General features: G+C 39.9%; 1 protein-coding gene across 18 annotated transcripts in view; it reads right to left on the bottom strand.

Moving 5' to 3' along the window:
* NRCAM (neuronal cell adhesion molecule) overlaps positions 1-23,971 on the bottom strand; it is a 312,757-nt gene that overhangs the window by 76,640 nt on the left and 212,146 nt on the right. For 11 of the 18 annotated variants that reach the window (XM_036864176.1, XM_036864170.1, XM_036864175.1 and 8 more), the window contains exons 4-7: positions 9,126-9,329; positions 6,931-6,948; positions 3,948-4,053; positions 1,841-2,037 (exon numbers count right to left, since the gene is read on the bottom strand). In XM_036864176.1, the coding sequence (XP_036720071.1) occupies positions 1,841-2,037; positions 3,948-4,053; positions 6,931-6,948; positions 9,126-9,234 (430 nt within the window). In that variant the 5' untranslated portion in view covers positions 9,235-9,329. The remainder of the gene's footprint in view (positions 1-1,840; positions 2,038-3,947; positions 4,054-6,930; positions 6,949-9,125; positions 9,330-23,971) is intronic. The other 7 variants (XM_036864178.1, XM_036864174.1, XM_036864173.1 and 4 more) reach the window with 1 other exon arrangement.

Here is a 23,971-nt window from a genome sequence, read left to right on the forward strand (position 1 = left end):
GGAAAACTGGACAGCTACAGAACACTCCCTATCACCATACATAAAAATAAACTCAAAATGGATTAAAGACCTAAATGTAAGGCCAGACACTATCAAACTCTTAGAGGAAAACATAGGCAGAACACTCTATGACATAAATCACAGCAAGATCCTTTTTGACCCACCTCCTAGAGAAATGGAAATAAAAACAAAAGTAAACAAATGGGACCTAATGAAACTTAAAAGCTTTTGCAAAGCAAAGGAAACTACAAACAAGATGAAAAGACAACCCTCAGAATGGGAGAAAATATTTGCAAATGAAGCAACTGACAAAGGATTAATCTCCAACATTTATGCAGCTCCATATCAAAAAAACAAACAACCCAATCCGCAGAAGATGTAAATAGACATTTCTCCAAAGAAGATATATAGATTGCCAACAAACACATGAAAGGATGCTCAACATCACTAATCATTAGAGAAATACAAATCAAAACTATAATGAGGTATCACCTCACACCAGTCAGAATGGGCATCATCAAAATATCTACAAACAATAAATGCTGGAGAGGGTGTGGAGAACAGGGAACTCTCTTGCACTCTTGGTGGGAATGCAAATTGATACAGCCACTATGGAGAACAGTATGGAGGTTCCTTAAAAAACTAAAAATAGAACTACCATATGACCCAGCAATCCCACTACGGGGCATATATCCTGAGAAAACCACAATTCAAAAAGAGTCATGCACCACAATGTTCACTGCAGCACTATTTACAATAGCCAGGACATGGAAGCAACCTAAGTGTCCATCGACAGATGAATAGGCACAGAAGATGTGGCACATATATACAATGGAATATTACTCAGCCATAAAAAGAAACGAAATTGAGTTATTTGTAGTGAGGTGGATAGACCTAGAGTCTGTCATACAGAGTGAAGTAAGTCAGAAAGAGAAAAACAAATACCGTATGCTAACACATATATATGGAATCTAAAAAAAAAAAAAAAGGTTCTGAAGAACCTAGGGGCAAAACAGGAATCATGACGCAGACGTAGAGAATGGACTTGAGGACATGGGGAGGGGGATGGGTAAGCTGGCATGAAGTGAGAGAGTGGCATGGACATATATACACTACCAAATGTAAAACCGATAGCTAGTGGGAAGCAGCCGCATAGCACAGGGAGATCATCTCGGTGCTTTGTGACCACCTAGAGGGGTGGGATAGGAAGGGTGGGAGGGAGACGCAAGAGGGAAGAGATATGGGGATATATGTATATGTATAGCTGATTCACTTTGTTATACAGCAAAAACTAACATACTATTGTAAAGCAATTATACTCCAATAAAGATGTTAAAAAAAAATAAGCTACAAGGATATATTGCACAACATGGGGGATATGGCCAATATTTTATAATATCTATAAATGGAGTATAACATTTAAAAATTGTACACCTGTAACTTTTATAATATTGTACATCAACCATACTTCAATTAAAAAAACATTTAAAGAAATAACATTTAGACATCAATTACCCATTTCATACCTAATTTATTTCCATCTGGCTGTTTGGAGTATGCTTATACATAAGATTCATGAGAAATTCATGATTAGATCAATTTGAGGAAAAATACACTTTTCTTACCCCTGGTGTTTTATTCTGGACTTGTACAAAAGACACATTGGATTGGCAAAGCATTAGGCTGAGGAATTGAGGTCAAGTGGAAAGGGGTGATGATTTTCAGAGGATTGGAATCAACGCCATTGCTTTCTTGTAATGGTATTTAGATGGTGCAACAGATGCTGGGGTTGGAGCTATACTTTAAAAAGGGTCCTGTTTGGTGAACAGGTCCGACTTACTGGATGGACGGATGACAATGTTATTAGAAATTGCAGCCCCGCGTTCGTTCCTGGCTGTACACTGATAAACTCCTTCATACGTCTCCGCTTTCCCCTCGCTCATGATGTTGACTGTGAGGGTTCCCGAGCCAGACTTCATGGTGACAAGAGGGTCTTTATCTATGTCGAAATGAGTCCCATTTCGGGTCCAGGAGAAACTGCCCAACGCATAAAGGATTAAGCTTGTTTACAGTCCAGAAAAACAGGATTATTTCCTCTCTAACAAATTCCTAGCAGTTTTAGGGATTTCTAAATAATGATTAGATTTTAGTATTCAGTAAAAAAGCAATAGGCTCCATACCTAAAATGTTTCATTGAATTATGACTTAGAAAAAAGTGCCGGCCATACACACTAAGGTACATGTCTTCATTAGAACTAACCAAAATCTGACTCAATAAAGAAATCATGCATACAAATTGCCTGTCATTTTTCAAAGAAAATATAGGAAGTATGTCTCCGAGGCACACTCTCTTAGAGCTTTATTAGCATTTTTATTGTAAACTCCATTGTTCATAGAATTGATAACCTGCCTATAAAGATTTGCTTTGGGCTGAAGAGTAAGAAGAAAGGCCTTCACAAGTACTAATATATGTGTGTGTTTAAAAGTGATCAGACCAGTGTCAAGTTACCAAAATGCAAAGTATGAGTTGGGAGGAGAGGAAGAAACATGAGTTCAGTGGTGTTTTAAGTGTCGGTTATTAAAAGTGATCATTGTATATCAAATATATTTTGAGAATTTTTAATTCTAGAGATGATTTTTGTAAATTTCTTAGGAAGTATTTCAAATTGTCAACGGAAAGTCTTCTTTTTCAGTTTTATTTATGTAGAAGACTGCCTTATATAAAAGTCCCAGTGTCCAAGTAATCAAACACTTGATAACTGGTCACAAATCAACAATGGCCATGCTCTTACAAAAGCATGAATGTCTAAACTTGCCCATGATTTCCACGCCCTCTTGGATTTCCCTTCCCACTGCTTATCCTTATAGCAGGAGTTGTCACAACTCCTAGGGTAGGGGACAGCAGTGTTGGCTGCTGCTGGCTTATTGTAGGTAGAGGCCAGGGCTGCTGCAAAGTATCCCACAGTGCACAGGAAAGCTCTTGTCTCCACAGCAAAAAATTACCCAGCCCAAAATATCAACAGAGCTGAGGTGGAGAAATCCTGCCTAACAGAGAGTTACAGGAGGTATTAATTAAATGTTAAACTAAAAGGGGTGTCATCAAAGGACATCACATTAGGGCCTGAGTGCTTGAGGGTTTCTAATAATATGACAGAAGAGATTGTTTTGAAGCCAACCTTTGATGGAAGTTTTTGATATACTTTGGTAATTTTTTTCTCCGGTGCCAGTCTGTGATAGATTAATAAGGCTGGTCATAGACAAACTTGGAAATAAAATATTGAGAAAATTTCCCTTCTTTATAACTTTAAAAAATACACATTATCTCTCAAAAATAATAATCCAGCTCTCCAGAATTTCCATATATTACTGGACAAGTTACGGATCATCCACTAAGGAGCTGTGGGACCTTGGTTAGGTTAACCTAGCATTACTGGGCATCAGTTCCCAGTATATCTATAAGATATACTGGTTGAACCAGACAATGTCTAATGTCTCTCCCAACTCTAAAAAGGCTGTACAGTGCTCATGCCAAGGTGCATATGGAGAATCCTGAGTGCTGAACACTGCCATGTTTGGAAAACCACTTGGGGCTATTTTATAGATTTGTAGAGAGCTAGGAGAGATCTTAGAAGTTGTCAAGTTCAACTTCTTTATTTTACATTTATCTGTAAACTGAGGCCCATAGAAAAGGAATTTGCCCATGTCATAAGGCCATCAGAAGGCTCTTTCCACACCTTCCCACAATTTTTTAGCATATCACAGAAAGGTATCAGTACGGAAATGCAACCATCTGAGTTTTTAAGAAGAATCAACCGAATTTAATTAAGCAGAGAGACAGAACAATGAACCTACAAATGATCCTTTAAAAATAGGCAGGACCTGAAATTAACTTCAACATGAATATCAATGCTTATTATCAGTATTATAACAGCAGAAAGCACACCCACCTTGGAGGAGGTTTCCCTTTGGCCTCACACTGGATTACAATATTCTCCCGTGGGTCAATAATGTAATCTTTTGGAGACTGTTGAGTAATGGTTGGAGGTTGTACCACTTAATGGTAGAAAGAAGAACAATGTAAAGAAATAAATCATTTAATATCATAATAGCAATCACTTTTTTCTATATCAAAATCACTTACCCTAGACTAAATATGCTCCAAATGTTTTTAGTAATTTCTACTGTGGTAACACACCCCCTCAGCAGATTTTTAGCTAAAAGACTCCTAAAATTTTGGAGTCAAGGCATAACTCCCTTTTGGTAACTTTATATGTGCTCATAAAGCCCATTTTCCCACATGGAAAATTTGGGAAAATAATTACCAATATAAGCTTAATATTAAGATAGTTTCATTTCTGATGTAACAATGAGAAATTTCTCTGATAGCTTTGATTCAAATGATGCCTTTCAATGAAATTTAAGTTATGAGGTAAATTTGTATCTTTCTTGGGAAAGAGTAACAGATCTGTAGTTCATTACTGGGCTCATGTAAATTAATACATTGGTAACAAATATATTTGAGAAGCTAACGTGAAAAAGATGGTTAAAATTAGAGACTTGACATGTCTTATTAGAGCCAGGAGGTAGGTGGCTACTAGGAACAAAGATAAAACAACCATCTTTAGAAGAGAAATTGAATTGGGAAGCTCTCTGTTTTAGGAAACAATATTCTCATTTCACTCTTCAAAGTGTTATCTGATCATTTATTATCAAATTGTAGGGAGAAACCGTTCTGATCTGGACCAACTGAATCTGAAAAAAGCTGGTACGTGGACATTTGATGTTCAGGTCACTCTAAGATTACCACGTCTTCCTTCTTGTGAAATCAGAATCACAGAGTGTAGAACAGGAAGGGACTGGAGAAATAATCCATTTCGACTTCTTTTGTTGCTCAGAGTAGCAAAATAGCTTGACTAGGAAGGCACAAAGCAGAGAAGAGAAGCGAACTCTCCTGGTGGAAGCCACTGCCTTGCATGACTCAAAGGAGAGCTGTTTACACAGACCAGTGGTTCTCAACCTGGGGCCATTTGCCCCCAGTCCTTGGGGGACATCTGGCCACATCCAGAGTCCATCTTGGTTGTCACCACTGGGATGGGGGTGGTCCTGGCATCTGGTGGGTAGAGGCCAGGGATGTTGCTAAACATCTCACAATGCACAGGACATCTTTACCATGTAAAGACTTATCTGGATCATTTTTCATATTCTGGATCGTCCCTTTCCTCTCCACCTATGCTCTGTGCTTCCTTTGTGAAACTTCTTCCACCTGTCAATCAAGTATTTCCCAAAGCTTAATAATCGTCCTCAGCTTTTGCCTTTCTTTCCTGTGGTGAATTGTTGCCAGGGCTAAATTGATCATTTCCATGTTCAATGCCTTATAAATCTGTAAACATGGATCTCTTCTCTTGCTTTGTCTGCCGTCTCGGGGCTGTTCACCAGACATCTCTTACTAAACATCCAAATAACACCTAAAATATAGATAAAAAATGAAACTCATAATTGCCATCATTTATTGTGCACCTATTAACTGCGGGATACTGCACAGAGTCAATTTCAACTCCTTTCGCAAGATCCATCCCTTCCTCATCCTCCTTAGCCGGATGCTCTTCCCAGCCTCTAGCACTGTTCACAGGCCACTCATTCTTCTAGCCGGCAGTTACCAAAGCTGGTTAACAGTTTGGGCTCGTGGTTAAGAACTAATCTGTCTATTTCTTACCAGCTGTGAGACTTCAAGCAAGTTTCTTAAACTTCTGTAAGCCCTCGTTTCCATAGAGGAAAAATAGGGTTTAAAAGTAGTATCTACCTCCTAGGGTTGCTGGGAAAATTAAATAAAATAATTTGTGTAAAATTCTTAGTACATTCCAGTCCTATAATGGTTCAGTGATGTTAGCTGTATTTAAATTACCATCATAATCATTTTTAATTAGACCAGCTTCACTTTGGAGTGATCCTTCGGGCTTTGGGAGTAGAGAGTTTGGGATGATGGAAAGGAGCCTAGAATTTCCCACTCAGGGATTGGTGGGCATAGGTGGTGGGTAGGGGGATTTTTAGGAGTGACTCAGTCCAATTCTTTGTGCTTTTCTGTAAGTGACAGAGGTGCAAGGGTGATGGTTGCAGACCCAGAACTTCTATTCATGTGTCTGTAACAGAGCTGGCTTAGCTGCCATGCATAACTGCTAGGAGTTTACCACCTAGATGTACCTCTTTGAACCGTGCTTAGGTCATCTGGCAACTAACAAGGGCTTTGAAGTAATAAGGGGAAAAGGTGATTTTATATAATTTTCCTGGCTAATCTAATATCAGAGAATTTTTCAAATGCCTGAAAACTACTTTTTTAGGTAGATGACAGATGTTGCCCTACTGTCAGAGGCAGCAGTTTTTGATTAGAGCACGCCACTCGGAGACGATGGGAATGGGGGTGCCTGTCTTTTGCACACATCAAAACAATATTCAAATTCTCTGGGCCATTATACTGATGACACTTAGAAACACTAGTCTACCCAGTCCTACAGGTTGAAGAAGTTTGAGAGCGAACTCGGGTGCAGCATTTTCATGCGCCCACCTCCTATATATACCCAAAGACATGTTTTTATTCCAGCAAGCCTTTAATAGCATTTCGAACCAGACATTCTCTTCAAATTTTGTGAATTTTCTCACTGAGTTACATCAGATGTGAACAAAGCTCAGCAGTTAGTAGCCCAGAATATTGGTAAAAGAAAGACAGTAATACCTGAGTCTTCAGAATTCATGCAAGGAATAGATTAAACCTGCTTCTTGGAATTTAAATGCAATGATTAGCCACAGTAAACACACACGCTTAAAAAGACATTAGTCACAAAAACAAAATTGTGCGTTTTAATTCACAGCATTCATTCAAAAACAAAGACACAGTCAAATTTTCACACTGCCTGGTAATGACGGAAAGACACTTACAGTCTTCAAGAAGTTTTGCTTTTTCCCCATCAATATCAGCAGGTGAGTGGGCAAACAGGATTAAAGAAAATCAGGTGTTAGTAATAAGAACGTTAGCACCCTGAAGATAAAAGGGGCATCTTGCCTATTTTATTTGACCTAAAAAACCAGTAGAGCAAAGGTGGAGGTTGTGAAGTAGCAAGGGAAAGAAACTCCCATTAAAGGTTTTATTCCTGAAGCAGACCTTTTTACATACACATATGGAAGAACAAAAGGGATGCTGTAGGCCAAAAAATGATTCTGCCAGGAATAGGAATGGCTAATTCCATTCCATACGTGTTGTGCTGGACAAGTAATTACATTCAATTTGAAAAACAGCTGAAATCTACAATTAATCTGAGTTGTCACATACTGTGTTGTGTCTGATCCTATTATCCCAGACATCACTACGCACATGGTGATAATACCTAACAATGGGACATTGCTACAATGACAGTGCTCCATCCAAGCCAAATCCAACACTGATTTGAGGTTTTTATATTTCTATGGTTAATCGCCAAGTCGGTAATTGCACTTTTCAGACTGTTAGCATGTTTCTGCTTCAGAATTCCTCAGTCACCCAGGGTTTGCCAGTACCCACCCCAAGGAGCAGCTCACGGAAAGGGGGGATAAGGAATAGGGGCAGGGAAGAAATTACATTAGCATGCAATTCACGTGATTCTGCTGTGCTGCCTGTCATTACTACTTGCAAAGGTTAATGCAGGAGCGCCTGGGTTGCCTGTGACTTTCTTTTCATCATGGTTCTGCTCTTCTCCATTAGCAGCGATAATTGAGTTAGCCGTAGGTGACTGTTTCCCTCTGATTGTAAGATTGAGCAGTCAGATTAAAGGGGAATATATTTAACAGAAGAGAGAACAAAAGCATTTCTCTCAAATGCTCTTTCTTCTATACATCCATTAGGGCGAATGCTTACTTAGGCATTCCAACTCCAATGGGCTTAACCAATCATATCTCTTTTTTTTTTTTTTAACTGAAATTAAGGTCACTGAATGAATATCTTTTGAAAAGAAGGAGAATGTTGCATTTTCTTACACTTTAGACTAAAGATGCACAGAAAAGGGAGTCAACAAAGTATGAGGCCAATCACATCTCTTCTTAATTGTCTTCCCACTGGCAGTTGCAACCTCTTTGGCAAAAAAAAAAAAAATTGACATCCCAACAATTGAATCGCCCCGGGAAAGTGTACCTTCCTTGTACCTTGGAAAGCTCGCCAAACAGATGTTCTATTCAAGAAGCTAATGGATTTAAAGAGGTCATGCTGATTAGGGATGAAGAATAAATCAGTTCTGAAGTACAGTATTAGTCCAGATTTCAAATTCTGCTTTCCGTTGCAGGCAAAGTGACCCGTTGGCACCTAGCATTATCTTTAGTTCTTACAAACAGGCCACCGAGCCCAGGGAGAGTGCAGTATATACAGTACTTTATTCAGGAAAGGGTGGGCTCCTATAGTAGCTGTTACTTGCTCCATTTTAAATAGTAATTTTGCCGAAGACTTGTTTAATTCTCAACATTGACATCTTAGTCTTTGATCACCGTTTTAAAAACAAAGACCTTTCACTAGGCTTTAGATAAGATGTATTTCCTAGCTCTAAACTCATATTTAAGATCCCAAACTCAAAAGTGAATTTTGCCTTGTCTGAATCCAGAGAAACAAGCCGTGGGTAGTTTGGGGATACAGAGAGCGTGGGGTTGGCTGAGAGATGATCTTTTCACTCTTAGCATATGAAGAAAGAAGGTGGAGATGCGGGGACAGGATAAACGGTGGGTGGGGTGGGGGGGTCTCTGTGATCATTTTAAAGCAATTCCTATAGTTTTCTTGCAGGACGGCTTCTATAAAGAGTTGCCTGTTGGGAGGATCAGGGCAGTTCACAATTCACTCCTTCTCTGGTCAGTCCCCCACCATGGTACACCAAAAGCACCTGAGGGGAGGGACAGATAATGACAGGGAAGCGACAATGTGTCTGACTGATTCAATGGCCATTTCTAGGGTCTGATTCTTTATAAACACAGGGTGCTGAAGGTAAAAGCCAAATTAGTTTTGATTCACTTTTCAGGATCACACGGACATCTGCTCCATCCACACGGTTCAGAGTGATGGTAAATGCCGGGGAGGGTCTGACTCCCGGGCCTAACAGCTTTCCAACGTTAATACTTACGATCAAGAGGGACTTCCAGTGCACTAATCATCTGGCACAGGAAGAGTATCAGGGGTGCTCTGCCTGCAGATAAGTGCTTCTTTTTCGGCATCATTATTTTAAGCTGCATTAGCTGAACTCCCGCTGAGCCCCACAAGCTGAATTTCCTTTTCTTCTTTCACAAAAGATGTGTGTGCAATGTTTAAATAAGTCTCATGCAGGAAACTGAAAAAGGATAGGAGAAGAATTATCGTGCATTTTTTAAAAAAGGAGGAAATGAAGAGAGGGCGTCGGCAGCACAGAAAATCAGTTCTGTATTATACATGAACTCTAAATGGAACTCTAACTTCTAAATATTTCACTCTGAAGACTGGGAGAATCACTTATTCATAAATCAGCTAAAATTAGGTCAGAAATATTTGTAGTGATGTCAGGCAAAAGCTGTCAACTTTGCCATCCTTCTGGTTTTCCCATTTTGAATATCTGCTTTATATTAGAGGCGACCATGTCCCTAATAGATCAGGAAAACTTGGCTTATAAATCGGTTAGAAGGTGTGCCTTTGAAGGGGAGGCCTAATGGCTTCTCCTTTCTAGAGATTACCTCTGGGAAAGTTCAGGGCATGGTTGCCAATTTGCTTCAAACCCCAAACACTGATTTACCGGTTGAACCACCAAGAATTCTGGCCTTCTCCATCTCCTACCTAGACCGTGGCAACAGCTATGCCTGGGCTCTGAGTTCCAGGTCTTCCTCACTGCAGTCACCCTCTTAAACAGTGCTGATTAGTTTTGCTAAGGGTCTTTGGTTAAATACTGTGAGTAGCCCCATGGGACCTACCCGATTAAAGTTCAATATATCCTTAAATAAGTAATACAAAAACTGCAATGACCTGGTCTCAATTTATCCCACCAACCTCATTTCCCCCACCAACCTCATTTCCCCCTATCATCATGTAAGTATTCTTTTTTGTTTGATTGTCTGATTCTGCTTTTCTTTCTTGGGTCAATCCTTCAATACGCTTTGAATTTCCTAACTTCTTGCCTTGGTTTATTCTATTCCTTTTACCTGGAATGCCCTCTCCACCATATTTCCTCAACAATGTCCAATGGATCTCTTTATAGAGCATTTATTGGGTTGGCCAAAAAGTTCGTTTGGGTTTTTTTGTAACATCTTATGGAAAAACCTGAACGAACATTTTGGCCAACCCAACATGAGCTGATCACTCAAACTAGAAGGCATTTCACTCTCTGAGAATCCCTGAAATGATGTTTTATTCGCCATATAGAGTATACAGGTAGATACAGTGATAGACTTTTTTTGGGGTATGCATGCTCTCTCCCCTACTCCTTCAGGCAAAGATTGAGCCTCTCCCATCCTTGTATTCCTCTCCTATCACCTAAGATAGTATGCCTTGCACATGAAAGTGCAAGAGAACATGAGCACACAGAATACAGACCTCTGTCCTACAACAGACCTCTACCTGCAATGACGGCTGTAATCACATCTTCTCGTTAATAAAGAGAAGTGTGAGTGACCAATGGCTCTCTTGAGAAGGTAGGGATGTCATTATTATAAACTAGGATCGTTCTTACAGCTTAATTACTGAATTATTTGTGTAATCGTGTATTTTTAAAGTGCCCATCTTTCCCACTGAACTGAAAGCCTCGAAGGGTAGGGACCACATCTTTCCTGTTTCCCATTGTGTCCCCAGAGCTCATCACAGTGCCTGGCACATGGTAGGGAGTAAATAAATATTGGTAGAAAAAAAGTGAAGGGGGGAAAGGGGAAAGGTGAGGTTGTATTCAGATAGGCACTCTGACCACAGTCTGCCTGAGGCTATATTTATATTTACGTTACTTGATTTAAAAACCAAACTCTTGTCAATATGGTCAAATTAGCTGGCATATCATGTCTGTGTATGGAAGAGAGCTTAAATGTATAAAAGAAAAATGAAACAATGCTGACAACATGTGTTTTGCTAGCAGCTGAGTTCTGATTTGAACCTGATTATAATTATAGTTGGACATTTCTTGCTAAACAAATACAAAAAAATATGCTAAACATAGACATTATACATATATAAATATTATTTTGTGAATGAAACATCCATACTGTGCGGTTTCATTTAAGATCCAGGAAATTTGTCTTTCCGTATTATAATATATAAACAATCATGACCATTAAACATCGAGAGGCCGGTAGAAAAGCTCGCCCAACCATTTCTAACCAGAATATAAACCAGACTGTCTTTCTGTGCATGCAAAGCAGATCTATACCATTTAATCGAACTTACTTAGGTCTCTCATGATTTTTTGTTGTTGAAACGCTAATTGTGAATTTACACATAAGCTTCAAGGAGAATAAACATAAATGGCACAAATGGCACTAAAACAAGTCAATGTTACATACCACACATACTGAGAGAAAACGACAGAACCAAGCACCAAGAAAGCAAAAGGCATACCTGCCTGATTCGTGTGTCAAGCTAATTGAGTTTATTCAATTTAAGTGCCTAGCTTTCTGAACAGACGCCAGAGAACTAAAACACTTTCTAAAAGATGTACTAAGAAATTGTAATGCCCGTAAGATCTTAAGCAACTACATACAATTTCCAACTTCTTTATTCATTATTTATTTTGCCTGGATGCCTTAACTATTCATCCTTCAGAACAGAGAAAACAATGAGACAACGTCATATAAAAGAAAGTATCATTCAACCTGCTTTGCCTTTTCAGAATATAGATGGAATAAAATATTCCACGTTAAATCACAGTGTTATATATTAAAAAAAATCTTAAGAAAAACTGAAACAACACTTACTTAAAGAGACATGAGTAAATCTTCACAGTGAGAGGAGGTCATGAACTACAGGAAATGAAGATGTGGTCTCTCTTCAGAAGCTGTAAGTTCATTTAAACCAATAGCCACAAAATCATCTCCAGTGTAGATTCTGTTTGGGGAGGACAAAGCAATGGCCCAGCCCACCCTCCAAATCCTGCCCATGGAAAATCACTGACTTCTCCTATGAATGCCATCACAGGTGAATAACCCAACACCCAAGGACAGCATTAGTCCCCGGCGCTCAGTCACAGTGAAAATCAAATATAGCTACAGAAAACTGAGCTTTCTCTCTTGAAGAGTGATGGGCTTTGCAAGTCTCACAAAGAAAAACCATTGCTTCTGCACTCGGAGTCCCGATGTCAGCACCCTGCCCTGCCAGGAGCCCACCTGTCTTTTAGTTTACCTTGGAAAAATGATGGTCATTCTCTCTTACATGAGAATCGTGAACTAAAACTAAATGGTTAATGCAATTACATTAAAATGAATGAAACCCCCATGTGAAATAGCAGCATCTTGTTTAGTCAAGGCTAGAGGGCATGTTAGCACAATATAGCTTATAATTTTCAAAAAATATTTGCCACAGACATTTTAAAGCATGCTTGAATGAGGCAAATGACAGATTCATCTTCAGAATATAAATCATCCTGATATTTAAAACCACATATATTGTTAAAATAACCCAGAGTGATGATAAACAGGAAAGCCTTTTACTATTTCACTTCATTTCACTCCGTTTAAAGCAACTTTTCATGTATTACCTACAGAATCTCTTAACAGAAGGAAAAAAAAAATCTCCCTCCTTTAGTAAACTTTTCATCATTAGGAAAGAAACGCAATTCAAGATTTCCTTACTTCTTTTGCCTAAAGTTCATATTAAACCATACAGCACATGTTGCCTCACATTTTTACCATACATTTTAAAAGAAAAACCTAAGTTTTTGACAAAGGATTCATATTAAGCCCAAGAAACATAGCTCTCTTGTTGCTTAAGAAGTCTTGTCATTAGAAAGAAAAGAAAATCTTTGTTTTTCTCAAGTGAAAACTGAAATTATTTGAATAAAAAAAAATATAGCAGCTCTCCTCCACGAGAACCAGAAGGCCATGCATTACTTACCACTTCATTCTAGCCTGTCTGTACTTTTCAGCTGCCCAACATGGGTGGTTCAATGCTGATTGCACAGTGTAACACGATCTACTCTCTAAGCCAGTAAACAAAGATGCTTATGTGACTGGATGCCCTTTGGCACACTAATTATTGCTCTGGTGAGCCCTCGGCGGCTGGCCTCACTGAGTGGATAGCTAACTGGAAGTGGCATCATCTTGACTGTGAAAGGCGTTTTTCAGCAATCAACTCGGGATGGTTACTTTTTTTTTTAATTGAGGTATAGTTGATTTACAATGTTGTGTTAGTTTCTGATGTACAGCAAAGTGATCGTTATATATCAATACACATGTATATGTGTATATATATATTCTTTTCCATTATGGTTTATTACAGGACGTTAAATATAGTTCCCTGTGCTATACAGTAGGACCCTGTTATTTATCTATTTTATGTATAGTAGTTTGTATCTGCTAATCCCAAACTCCTAATTTATCCCTCTCCCAACCCCTTTCCCCTTAGGTAACCGCAAGTCTGTTCTCTATGTCTATGAATCTGTTTCTGTTTTGTAAATAAGTTCATTTGTGTCATATTTTAGATTCCACATGTAAGTGATATTATATATTTGTCTTTCTCTGTCTGACTTACTTCACTCAGTATGACAGTCTCTAGGTCCATCCATGTTGCTGCAAATGGCATTATTTCACTCTTTTTTACAGCTGAGTAGTATTGGGATGGTTACTTTTTATATTTTGTTAAACGTTTACCAAAAGGAATAAGCACACTAATGCCCATTCCTAGCCCGTGCTTGTGCTCGTCAATCACTGGTTTTGAGTCTGAGACTGTGGAAGGAAGATTAGAGAGAAATGGACAAAGACTTTGTATAATTAACACATGAACAAAGTCACACAAATCTACACAACTCCACTACCAGGAATGCACCTTAGAAAAAAGTAGTTTGGGATTATGTGACTCTAGAGATTGTAACGATCTCTTCAAATAACAAGGCAAACTTTGTGAAGCAAAGGAACACGTTTCTAATTCCCTCCTAGCCCAAAGGGATGTCCCATAATAGAGATTCTACAAGGAATCTGGTAGCTAGAACCTGGAATAGTACCAAAGGAAAGGTGAATAATTAATAGATGTTTTTTAACCAAATAATAGATGACAGAATACATCTTGATAACAGCTCAACTCTTCATTCCTCAGAGCAGTCTAACTGATTATGTTATTTGGTATTCATAAAAATCACAGAAAATAGGAAAGCAGTTATTATACCCATTAAACAGATGAGGAAAAAACCAATCATGGCGGCCATTATTCATTGAGACCTTCTATGTGCCAGGAATCACTTTGAGTTTGTTCCATGTATTAATTTATCTCATCTTGCCAATAATCCCAAAAGGGAAACTCTATTTCATTTCCCGGTTTACTGGTAAGGAACCTGAGATGCAGGATGGTAAAGTCATTTGCTTAAGGACACACACAAGGTATGTGAAGTGACAGACCCAGAGCTCCAGTTCTTCCGAAAAGTTCTAGAGCTTTCAGCCTGTCACACCCTGAGAAGCCCTAGCATTTCCCTTCTTCTCATACCCTCTTATTTTGCATTTAGCCAATAAGCAAACAGAATTACCACGTTTAGTCACTGATGTTAAAAAACAAAGTGCTAATGGTTTGTGAATATCTACAGAAGATCTTCCCGGTGTGGCCCAGAGCACAACTTCAGGGGCCCCTTCACACTGGATGGCATGTGAACAGGGCCTGCTGGAATTGTACCACATGCTGGCCCTGGCCTTTGAAGGGAACCACAAGGTACGGGACTGTAGGCAAGACACACTTTTAGAAAGTTAATTTTAAAAGTAGGCAATGTAACTATGGAGACCAATATGGAGGTTTCTTAAAACACTAAAAATAGAGTCATCATATGATCCAGTAATCCCACTCCTGGGCATATGTCTGGAAAAGACAAAAACTCTAATTTGAAAAGATACATGTACCCCAATGTTCACAGCAGCACTATTCACAGTAGCCAAGACATGGAAGCAACCTAAATGTCCACTGACAGACGAATAGATAAAGAAGATGTGGTACATATATACAAGGGAATATTACTCAGCCATAAAAAAGAATGAAATTATGCCATTTGCAGCAACATGGATGGACTAGAGATTATCATACTAAGTGAAGTAAGTCAGATAGAAACAGACAAATATCATATGATATTAATTCTATGTGGAATCTAAAAAAATGGTACTAATGGACTTATTTACAAAACAGAAATAGACTCACAGACATAGAAAACAAACTTATGGCTACCAAAGGGGAAAGGGGAGGAGGGATAAATTGGGAATTTGTGATTGACAGATAAACACAACTATATATAAAATAGGTAACTAATAAGGACCTACTGTATAGCATAGGGAACTATATTCAATATCTTATAATAACCTATAATGGAAAAGAATCTGAAAAAGAATATATATCTATATTTATATTTATCTGAATCACTTTGCTGTATACCTGAAATATTGTAAATCAACTATTCATCAATTTAAAACAAAAAGGGAACCACAAAAATTTTAAAAATTAAAAAATAAAAATAAAAATATTTAAAATGCCTCAAAGAAAGTAGGCAATATACATGCACATGGCACAACATTCATAAGGTACAAAAGACCATATAATTCAAAGTAAGCAGCACAACAAGCCAGTTTCTCCCTTGGAAGGGTTACTAACACCAAGTTTTGTGAACTGTTCTAGGGATATTTCATGCATGAAGAGGTCTAAAATCATACATAACACAATATTTTAAGGACCGCTTGGATACAGAAAACAATTTTAAAGCCTTTTTGCCATTGAAGTTAGATGATCAAAAACAGCCAAGTCTTTCAATAAAATCTAGTTATTTGCAACACACGAAATTATTTGGATACGGGCTTTTTCACACCTCCTTAATTTAGCACAGCAATTACAAGAAAGGAAACAGTAAAGGATGATTAACTGAGAGATCTAAAACAAAGGATAAAGCATGCTTAATGAAAAGTCCATATGGGTGAGGCTAATGGCGACCATGACCAAGGGTGGCACCTGTCCCACACTTGTCCAGCCAATTATCTGATGACAGTTGTCAGGATCGGCTTCAGGGGTGAGAGAGAGCTGACGAGAAAAGGAAGGATGGGTGGAGTAAGAGAGAAAGGGACTAGGGCCTCTCAAAGGAAGCCTTCCTCATCCCCACTTCTGAATCCAATCACAAGTAGCTAAACAGCTCAGAGAGGAGACTATTCCCTCAAATGCTTGCCACGTTCACAGTCTGTCTTTCGGCACTGACGCCACCATCCTGACCGGGGCTGGAAGAATCAGGCGTGGGTGTCTGACCAAAGGCCATGTAGAGCCTGTGAGATGACTTGGCTATTTTAGAGGGCTGGAGAGTGACCAACGAAGTGGTAGTAAATTCCTTTCTCGTGGGCAGCATGAATATGAGGCAGAAAGAGAGAATGAGTCAACAGTTTGGAGCAGGAACAAAGGCCAAAGATGACCCAGAGGCAAGGCAGCATGAGGAACCATGAGTAAGCAGGGCGTGGGAGGTGCCCCGAGCAGAACGAAGCAGTGGGCAGTGACAGGATCAGTAGAAGCAGACAGTCACTGAGTGCCCACGGCATTGGTGGAACGCCTGGCAGGTGATGCCAAGGACTTGCTCCACTTGCCCTGTGATCACCAGGTCTCTCAAACTCTTGGCATCCCAAGCAACGTTCCAATTCTCTATGAGGTTCGCCAGAATAGCGCTTGCGGTTGAAAGGTCTTCCTGCCTGTCTTCCACCGTGTGAACTCTAAAACGAGCCTTCACTAACGTGGCAGGTAGACTGTTACATCAGTGGTCCACAGGAAGCACTCCTCCAGCATGTGTCCCTTTGTGGAGTCCCCTCTCACTATGACTCTGGGCTTGGCCATGGGACATGCTTTGGCCAATGGGATTTTAGCAAGGATTATGCAAGCAGAGGTATGATGAGCATTTGCACACTGGGCTTTCCTCTTGTAATGTTCCCTCTGGGAAGCTTAGCTAGACTATGTATGGTGAGAGGAAAGAGTAGAAAGAGGCCTTGGGGAGATGAAAGATCATCTTGGACTTTTTGGGCCCTACTGAGCTCCCAGCTAAAATCAGCTGAGTAAGTGACTTGTTGAACTATACGTAACAGAAGAACCATCTGAGAACAGAACAACCAGATGCCAGTCATCTGAGGGCTAACAAACCCTCAGAATTACAAAAAATAATCAATTGTTTCAAGCCACAAAATTTGGGGGTGATTTGTTATGTAGCCACAGATACCTGAAACAATTAATTAAGATAAACTCAGATCGGCTATTTCTTGCAATCAGAAAGATGCTAATCTGCCCATTTAAGAGTTCTGATGATTCAGATGCACAGATCTTCTTACAAGATCATGGCTGGAGCCACAGCCATCCTAAATGAATAGTCTGGTGATGTCGGTTTTCCCTCTAAAATGATCTATCATTTTGTTTTTTCCTAGATATACTTCCTTGTATATATGTTGGTCCAGCCAAAGGACACAGACTTAAGTTATATTTCTCACACAAAACTTGTACTCAATAAATAGAAAATAGTTACTACTGACATCAAACAAAACTTTTTACACTAAAATAATTGTGGATCATGTCTAATTTAGAGTCTTAGGGATTATATCAATCTATTTCTAACGCAGAAAAGCAAAAATTAAGCTAGAGAACAGGGTGAGAGGGAGTCCTGTGTAGCCCCTATCTTCCCATCTTCATGAATCAGACCAGAATTTGCAGTGCTCAATCTCGGCTTCTACTTGCACCTACGCACTCACCTACTAAACAGGGAATTGAAGAAAAGGGGAAGGAGAAGGGGAAAGGCAGGCCTTAGAGACAGGTCTCTTCCTTTATCACAAGGTCCGCTTCCCAGGTGATTTCCTTCAGATTATGAAACAGAAACAAAGTTCCAATTTTTAAAAATGGAAAGTAGGGAACTGCTCTAAAGGTGAAGTCTGAGAAATGGAAATTTAATTCTGCATATGGGCCTCAATTGTTATATATTCAGAAACATTTGTCAAGTCACTGAACCAAGCTCTGGCTCTGTTTATCTTCTTGTAAACGGAGATTTCTATAAATATCACCGAAAAGATGTAAGGATCAGAAACACTTTATTAAAACCTCCAGCAGAAAAGGCCATGCAGGATATTAATATTCTACATGGGCTCTACCTTATCTATTTGTCAAGTAAACAACACATGGCAACATGGCGGCCATTTAATAGTAGAAAACAGCATTCTGGAATGCCTTGGCAGGCTAGTCACTTTAAAAAAATTACGTCGGGCTTCCCTGGTGGCGCAGTGGTTGAGAATCTGCCTGCCAATGCAGGGGACACGGGTTCGAGCCCTGGTCTGGGAAGATTCCACGTGCCGCGGAGCAACTAGGCCCGTGAGCCACAACTACTGAGCCTGCGCGTCTGGAGCCTGTGCTCCGCAACAAGAGAGGCCGCGACAGTGAGAGGCCCGCGCACCGCGATGAAGAGTGGTCCCCGCTTGCCACAACTAGAGAAAGCCCTCGCACAGAAACGAAGACCCAACACAGCCTAAATAAATAAATAAATAAATAAATAAATAAATAAATAAATAAAAATTAAAAAAAAAAATTACGTCATATGTCAAAGATAAGAAGCCAGCATTTACAAACTGTTATTCTTGCGAAACGGTATGAGCCATTCAGGGTGGAGATGCATGGCAGGGGTCAGGATCTCAGTGTGCTCTTCTCCTAATGGCCTGAGTTGGGGGGATGGGGAGAAGAAAGAGCTGGAGAGAGAATTAGCCTAAACCAATGGCAGAAATTAACCCAGAGGTCTCAGCACTTAGCACAGTACAGTTTATACCCCACTCTTGCAAATGTCCAGTGCGGGTGGGCAAGGGGCTCTGCTCTAGGCTGACAGAGGTTCCACCATATTGTGAGGCTGCCGTCTCAATACATGGCTTCCAGAGTCCCCGTGTTCTCCTGCTCTGAACTGCCGCCACCCAGAGGTGATGTCACATCTTTTGCTCACCACCCTTGGACCGGAGGGAGTCAATGACTTCAACCACAAGGGATTATGGGAAATGTCCAGTGCCTGTGAATACCTCTGGAGCACCACTATCTCTGTCACAGAGAGCATGCTTGGCGCACAGTAAATCTGAAGGTGCCTTTCTGGAAAGAGTTTCAGAAGTCACATGCTACAGGAGGGCCGTTGTATTGTTTCCTCTCAGTGATCAGCCAGGGGGCGGGATGATGGTGGTGTGCAAGGGCTGTGTGGGTGCTGGTTGGCTGCGACCATCTCCTCTGCCTTCCGTCCAGCTGCATTTCTGAATCCCTCTTTCCTGTAACTTGGGTTTCCCCCAGACCCGGGCCTGGGCATGGGGGTGAGCAGGCAGAATGCCCAGATTGATCAAATCCAAAGGCTGTCCCTCCTGCCACGTCACAGATGACTATAATCCTCACAGTAACATTTCAAGATGCATTTTGCTAAGGTATCCAGGCTCTGTATAATCACAGCGGGACTGTGAAAATGAGAAATGGAGTCTGACGTGACATGAAGAATCGTGTTTTCCACTGGTTATCAGTGCTGGGGAAGGTGTATTACCATCAACTAAATAGCTGGAAACCCTTCACTCCAGCTAGAGGCTATTTTATATAAAGAACAAACCCCAGTCACTTGCTGATATGCATTTTCTACTACAAAGGATTTACCAGCCAAACAGGGGAGTAATTCATATTTAATTCCTGGAACATTTAATTTTCTTTAAACAGGCTATGTGAAAATCTGCATTTATAAAAAAAATCAGGAAGTGATCATTTGCTTCGAAGAGGATTTGTCAGATTTACTTCAAAGCTCATCCTCCTCCTGGCATTTAGAATAGAATTCAGTCTCCAGGAAGTTAAATATTAGCTCCTCAGGAGACCTCAGGAGTCCATATTCTCTATAGAAGCAAAGCACACAAAAGCATGAACGTTAGAAACACTGTTCTCTGCAATGTGAGATTCAATCAAGCCAACAGTCAAAGCTCTAGAATATTCTGTTTGGGTGCCTTCTCAGGAACCACCTTTTCTATAAAAAGGTCATATTCTATTTCTATCACTACTTAAAGGGACTTCATAGAAGAAATGTGGAATTTCATTGCTATGGTGTGGAAGAAATAACAACTCAAAGAGCAGGTTAGAAGTATCATCCAGAGGAAAGCATTCTTGGTCCAAGTTTCCAGCTCCCTGGAAGAATCAGAAGAGGAAAGCCTCTGGTTTTCATCAAAGTTGGTTAATAGGAACATTAAACCTAGAATTACAGCCTCTTTGCAGCTCTTCAGTTGAGTAATTCATGAACAAAATTTTTGTGGGTAAACTGAGTTCCTAAAGACAAATATTTGTGGCTTTCCGGAAACAGAGTTGGGAAGTAAGAAGAAAAAGTGAGACAGGAGGACGAAGACAAAGCAATGAAAGAAGAAATGCTGCAGCTGTTAGAAATTTCCAAGTTACATTATTATTATTATCACTTTTTTGTTTGGAAATTGTGGTAATTCATAAAGAAGCTGGGCAGAAAAATACCTATGAAAAATAAAATTTTTAAGCACATGTAAGGAATCATAACTATTTTAAGGAAAACATTTACACAGAAGCTCCTCTACAAGCACTCATGCTTTGACTACCTCTAAGGTCTCTTTCAGCCCTACTCGGAATTACGAGAGCTGCACCTGCTGTAATGTAAGTGGAATCTAATAAAGTAGCCACCAGCAGTACAGCCATTGAGATACCACAGCAGAAGGAAAAAAAAAATTAAAAACCAGGGAAAAAAAGAGAGCTAAGCGTCAGATTCCACAAGGCTGCTGGTTATTGGATCTGATAAAGGTAGGCAAGGCAGGAATGCAGAAATGAGTACTCTCTCAAACAAAGGGCAGGTGGATGGAAGAAGGTAAGGCACGTCTGTGCCCAGTGCTTCCTCAGAGAGGAGTGGGCTTGGGGGCTCTTGGCTGACACTGGGCAGTGGCTTCTGGGTCTGGGCGTCACTTGCTGGATCCCTGTGTCCAGGGGAGCCAAGTTGAACACCTTTTGGAGAAGGGAATTCAAAAGGCTGGCAGAGCAGCCGACAGAGTGTAGGAGTGAAAGGGCTGGGCAAAGGATGCAATCAGGAAAGAGGTAACAGACAGGATACCAAGGGAGACCACCAAGCATAAGGCTGGAGACCAAGGGACCCCAGAAACATTCCCAGAGCAGAAGAGAACAGCTGGATATGGCTTTCACTGGGTATTGGGTGTGAGTGTAGGGGCCACCCAGTCATGGGCAGAAGAAACTTAAAAGTCCTTTCTCTCCCTGCTGGGTCAGCGGGCTCAGGATTAAGTTGGAACATTGGGCCCCCCCTTGCCCAACCTCACTAGGCCAAGGGCAGCACCTTAAATATGTCCAATTAGCCTGTCTGAGGAAAGCTTTCAAAGTTTAGGTTTCTGTCTACTTCAAGAATTTTTGAAAAGGGTGTTCTAGGCCTTTGCTGGAGTACAAAACTATAATTGTTAGCCTCCAACTTCTCTGCTAAGTTTTGTTGAGAAAAAAAAGATTTTTTGTTTTCAGAAGGCCTAACTACCCTTCTAGAAATTGCTCCAGCAGATCTGTCAATACTCAATAGCAGCTCCGGGTTAACTTCTGAGTTTTATCAAAGTTGGTTATAAGAACAGGATATATATATTCGCATTTTTTTCTCTGTCCATACATTTAACTAGTTCAAGAGACCTAGTTCTTATGTACAGACTTGGCAAACTGGATTAAGCTGTCAGACAGACAAATAAGAACCAGAAAACAATAGTCATGTTTGAAAGGTGTATTTTTGGTTTCCATTGAGAGGGAGGGTTTGAATGGAGACAAGTTATCCTGAATGCATTTCTGAGTATGTCAAAGGGTGGGGGAAGAGGGGAACGGGGAGTTATTGTTTGATGGGCACAGAGGTTCCGTTGCGCAAGATGAAAAAAGTTCTGGAGATGGATGGTGATAATGGTCGCATAACAATGTGAATGTATGTAATTCCATTGAACTGTGCACTTACAAATGGTTAAGATGGTACCTTTTATCTTATGTCTGTTTTAATACAATTTAAGAAAAAAGAAAAAAGAATTCATTGCATACCTATTAAGTTTCAGATACTCTGGGCGGGGGGCAATTCAAAAGCAAATTCGACATAATTCATGTCCCTGATGTGCTCAAATCTGGGCTTGGGAGAGGGAAGTGTGCTTTAGGAGAACGTAACCAAATGTAAAACAACGTGGTATGTTCTTCACTAGCAGCAGGAAGTAGGATGCAACCAATTCTGCTCAAGAGGGAAGAAGAAAGACTTCAGTATGAAGAGCTGAACTCTGCCTTGGAAGAATAACAAGAATACTCCAGGCAGAGAAGGGAACCCTTCTACACTGCTGGTGGGAATGTAAATTGGCGTGGCCACTATGGAAAACAGTATGGAGGTTCCTCAAAAAACTAAAAATAGAGCTTGCATATGATCCTGCAATCCCACTCCTGGGCATATATCTGGAAAAGATGAAAACTCTAATTCAAAAAAAATACATGCACCTCTATATTCATAGCAGCACTATTCACAATAGCAAAGACATGGAAACAACCTGAATGTCCACTGACAGATGAATGGATAAAGAAGATGTGGTACATATATATACAGTGGAATACTACTCAGCCATAAAAAAGAATGAAATAATGCCATTTGCAGCAACATGGATGGGCGTAGAGATGATCACACTAAGTGAAGTAAGTCAGAAAGAGAAAGACAAATATCATACGATATCACTTACATGCGGAATATAAAACGTGACACAAATGAACTTATTCATGAAACAGAAACAGACTCAGAGACATGGAGAACAGACTTGTGGTTGCCAAGGAGGAGGTGGATGGGGTAGGGATGGATTGGAAGTTTGGGATTAGTAGATGCAAACTATTATATATAGAATGGATAAACAAGGTCCTACTGTACATCACAGGTGACTATATTCAGTATCCTGTAATAAACCATAATGGTAAAGAATATGAAATATATATATGTATAACTGAATCACTTTGCTGTACACCAGAAACGAACACAACATTGTAAATAAAATAAAATAAATTCAATAAAATAAATGTTTAAAAAAGGAGTGCCACCTTCTCATACAAAGAATAAAATGTGCAGGAAATTTTAGAGGATTCAGTCAAGTTTAACTCAATAATCTGAGAATCATTTATGTCCAGATCAATGGCTGCCTGATGCTGGGGTGGTCAGAGGAGATGGATGGCAAACAGGCAGGAAGGAGCCTTTTGAGGACGGTGCTCAGCAGAGTGGAAAATATGAGGCTTCTGGGGCCAAGTTATAATTATTTAAAATGACAACAGCATACCTGGCCTCTTGATCCCTATCATCAGCACAACCACTAAAGCACAAAACTAACAAACAGAGATGGCCAAGGCACTGTTGTGGCATCCAGATGGTTCTTTTTTTTTTTTTTTTAATTTTTGGCCAAGTTGCGCGGGGAACTTAGTTCCCCGACCAGGCATTGAACCCGAGCCCCCAGCAGGGGAAGCGCAGAGTCTTAACCACTGGACTGCCAGGGAAGTCCCCAGATGATTCTTGATACTTTATAAAGGAATGAAATTCAACAATTTTAATACAAATAAGAGAACAGCTTTGTGACCTTGGATTAGATTTCTTAGATATGATACTAAAAGTATAATCCATAAAAGGAAAAAAATGATAGATAAAAAATGATAGATTGAACATTATCAAAATTAAAAACATGTGTGCTCCAAAAGACACTGATAAGGAAATGTGAAAATAAGCCACAGACTAGGAGAAAAATATTTACAAATCATAAAACTAATAAAGGACTTGTATCCACAACA

Source organism: Balaenoptera musculus, chromosome 9 (assembly GCF_009873245.2).
Source record: "Balaenoptera musculus isolate JJ_BM4_2016_0621 chromosome 9, mBalMus1.pri.v3, whole genome shotgun sequence".
Classification (NCBI taxonomy): domain Eukaryota; kingdom Metazoa; phylum Chordata; class Mammalia; order Artiodactyla; family Balaenopteridae; genus Balaenoptera; species Balaenoptera musculus.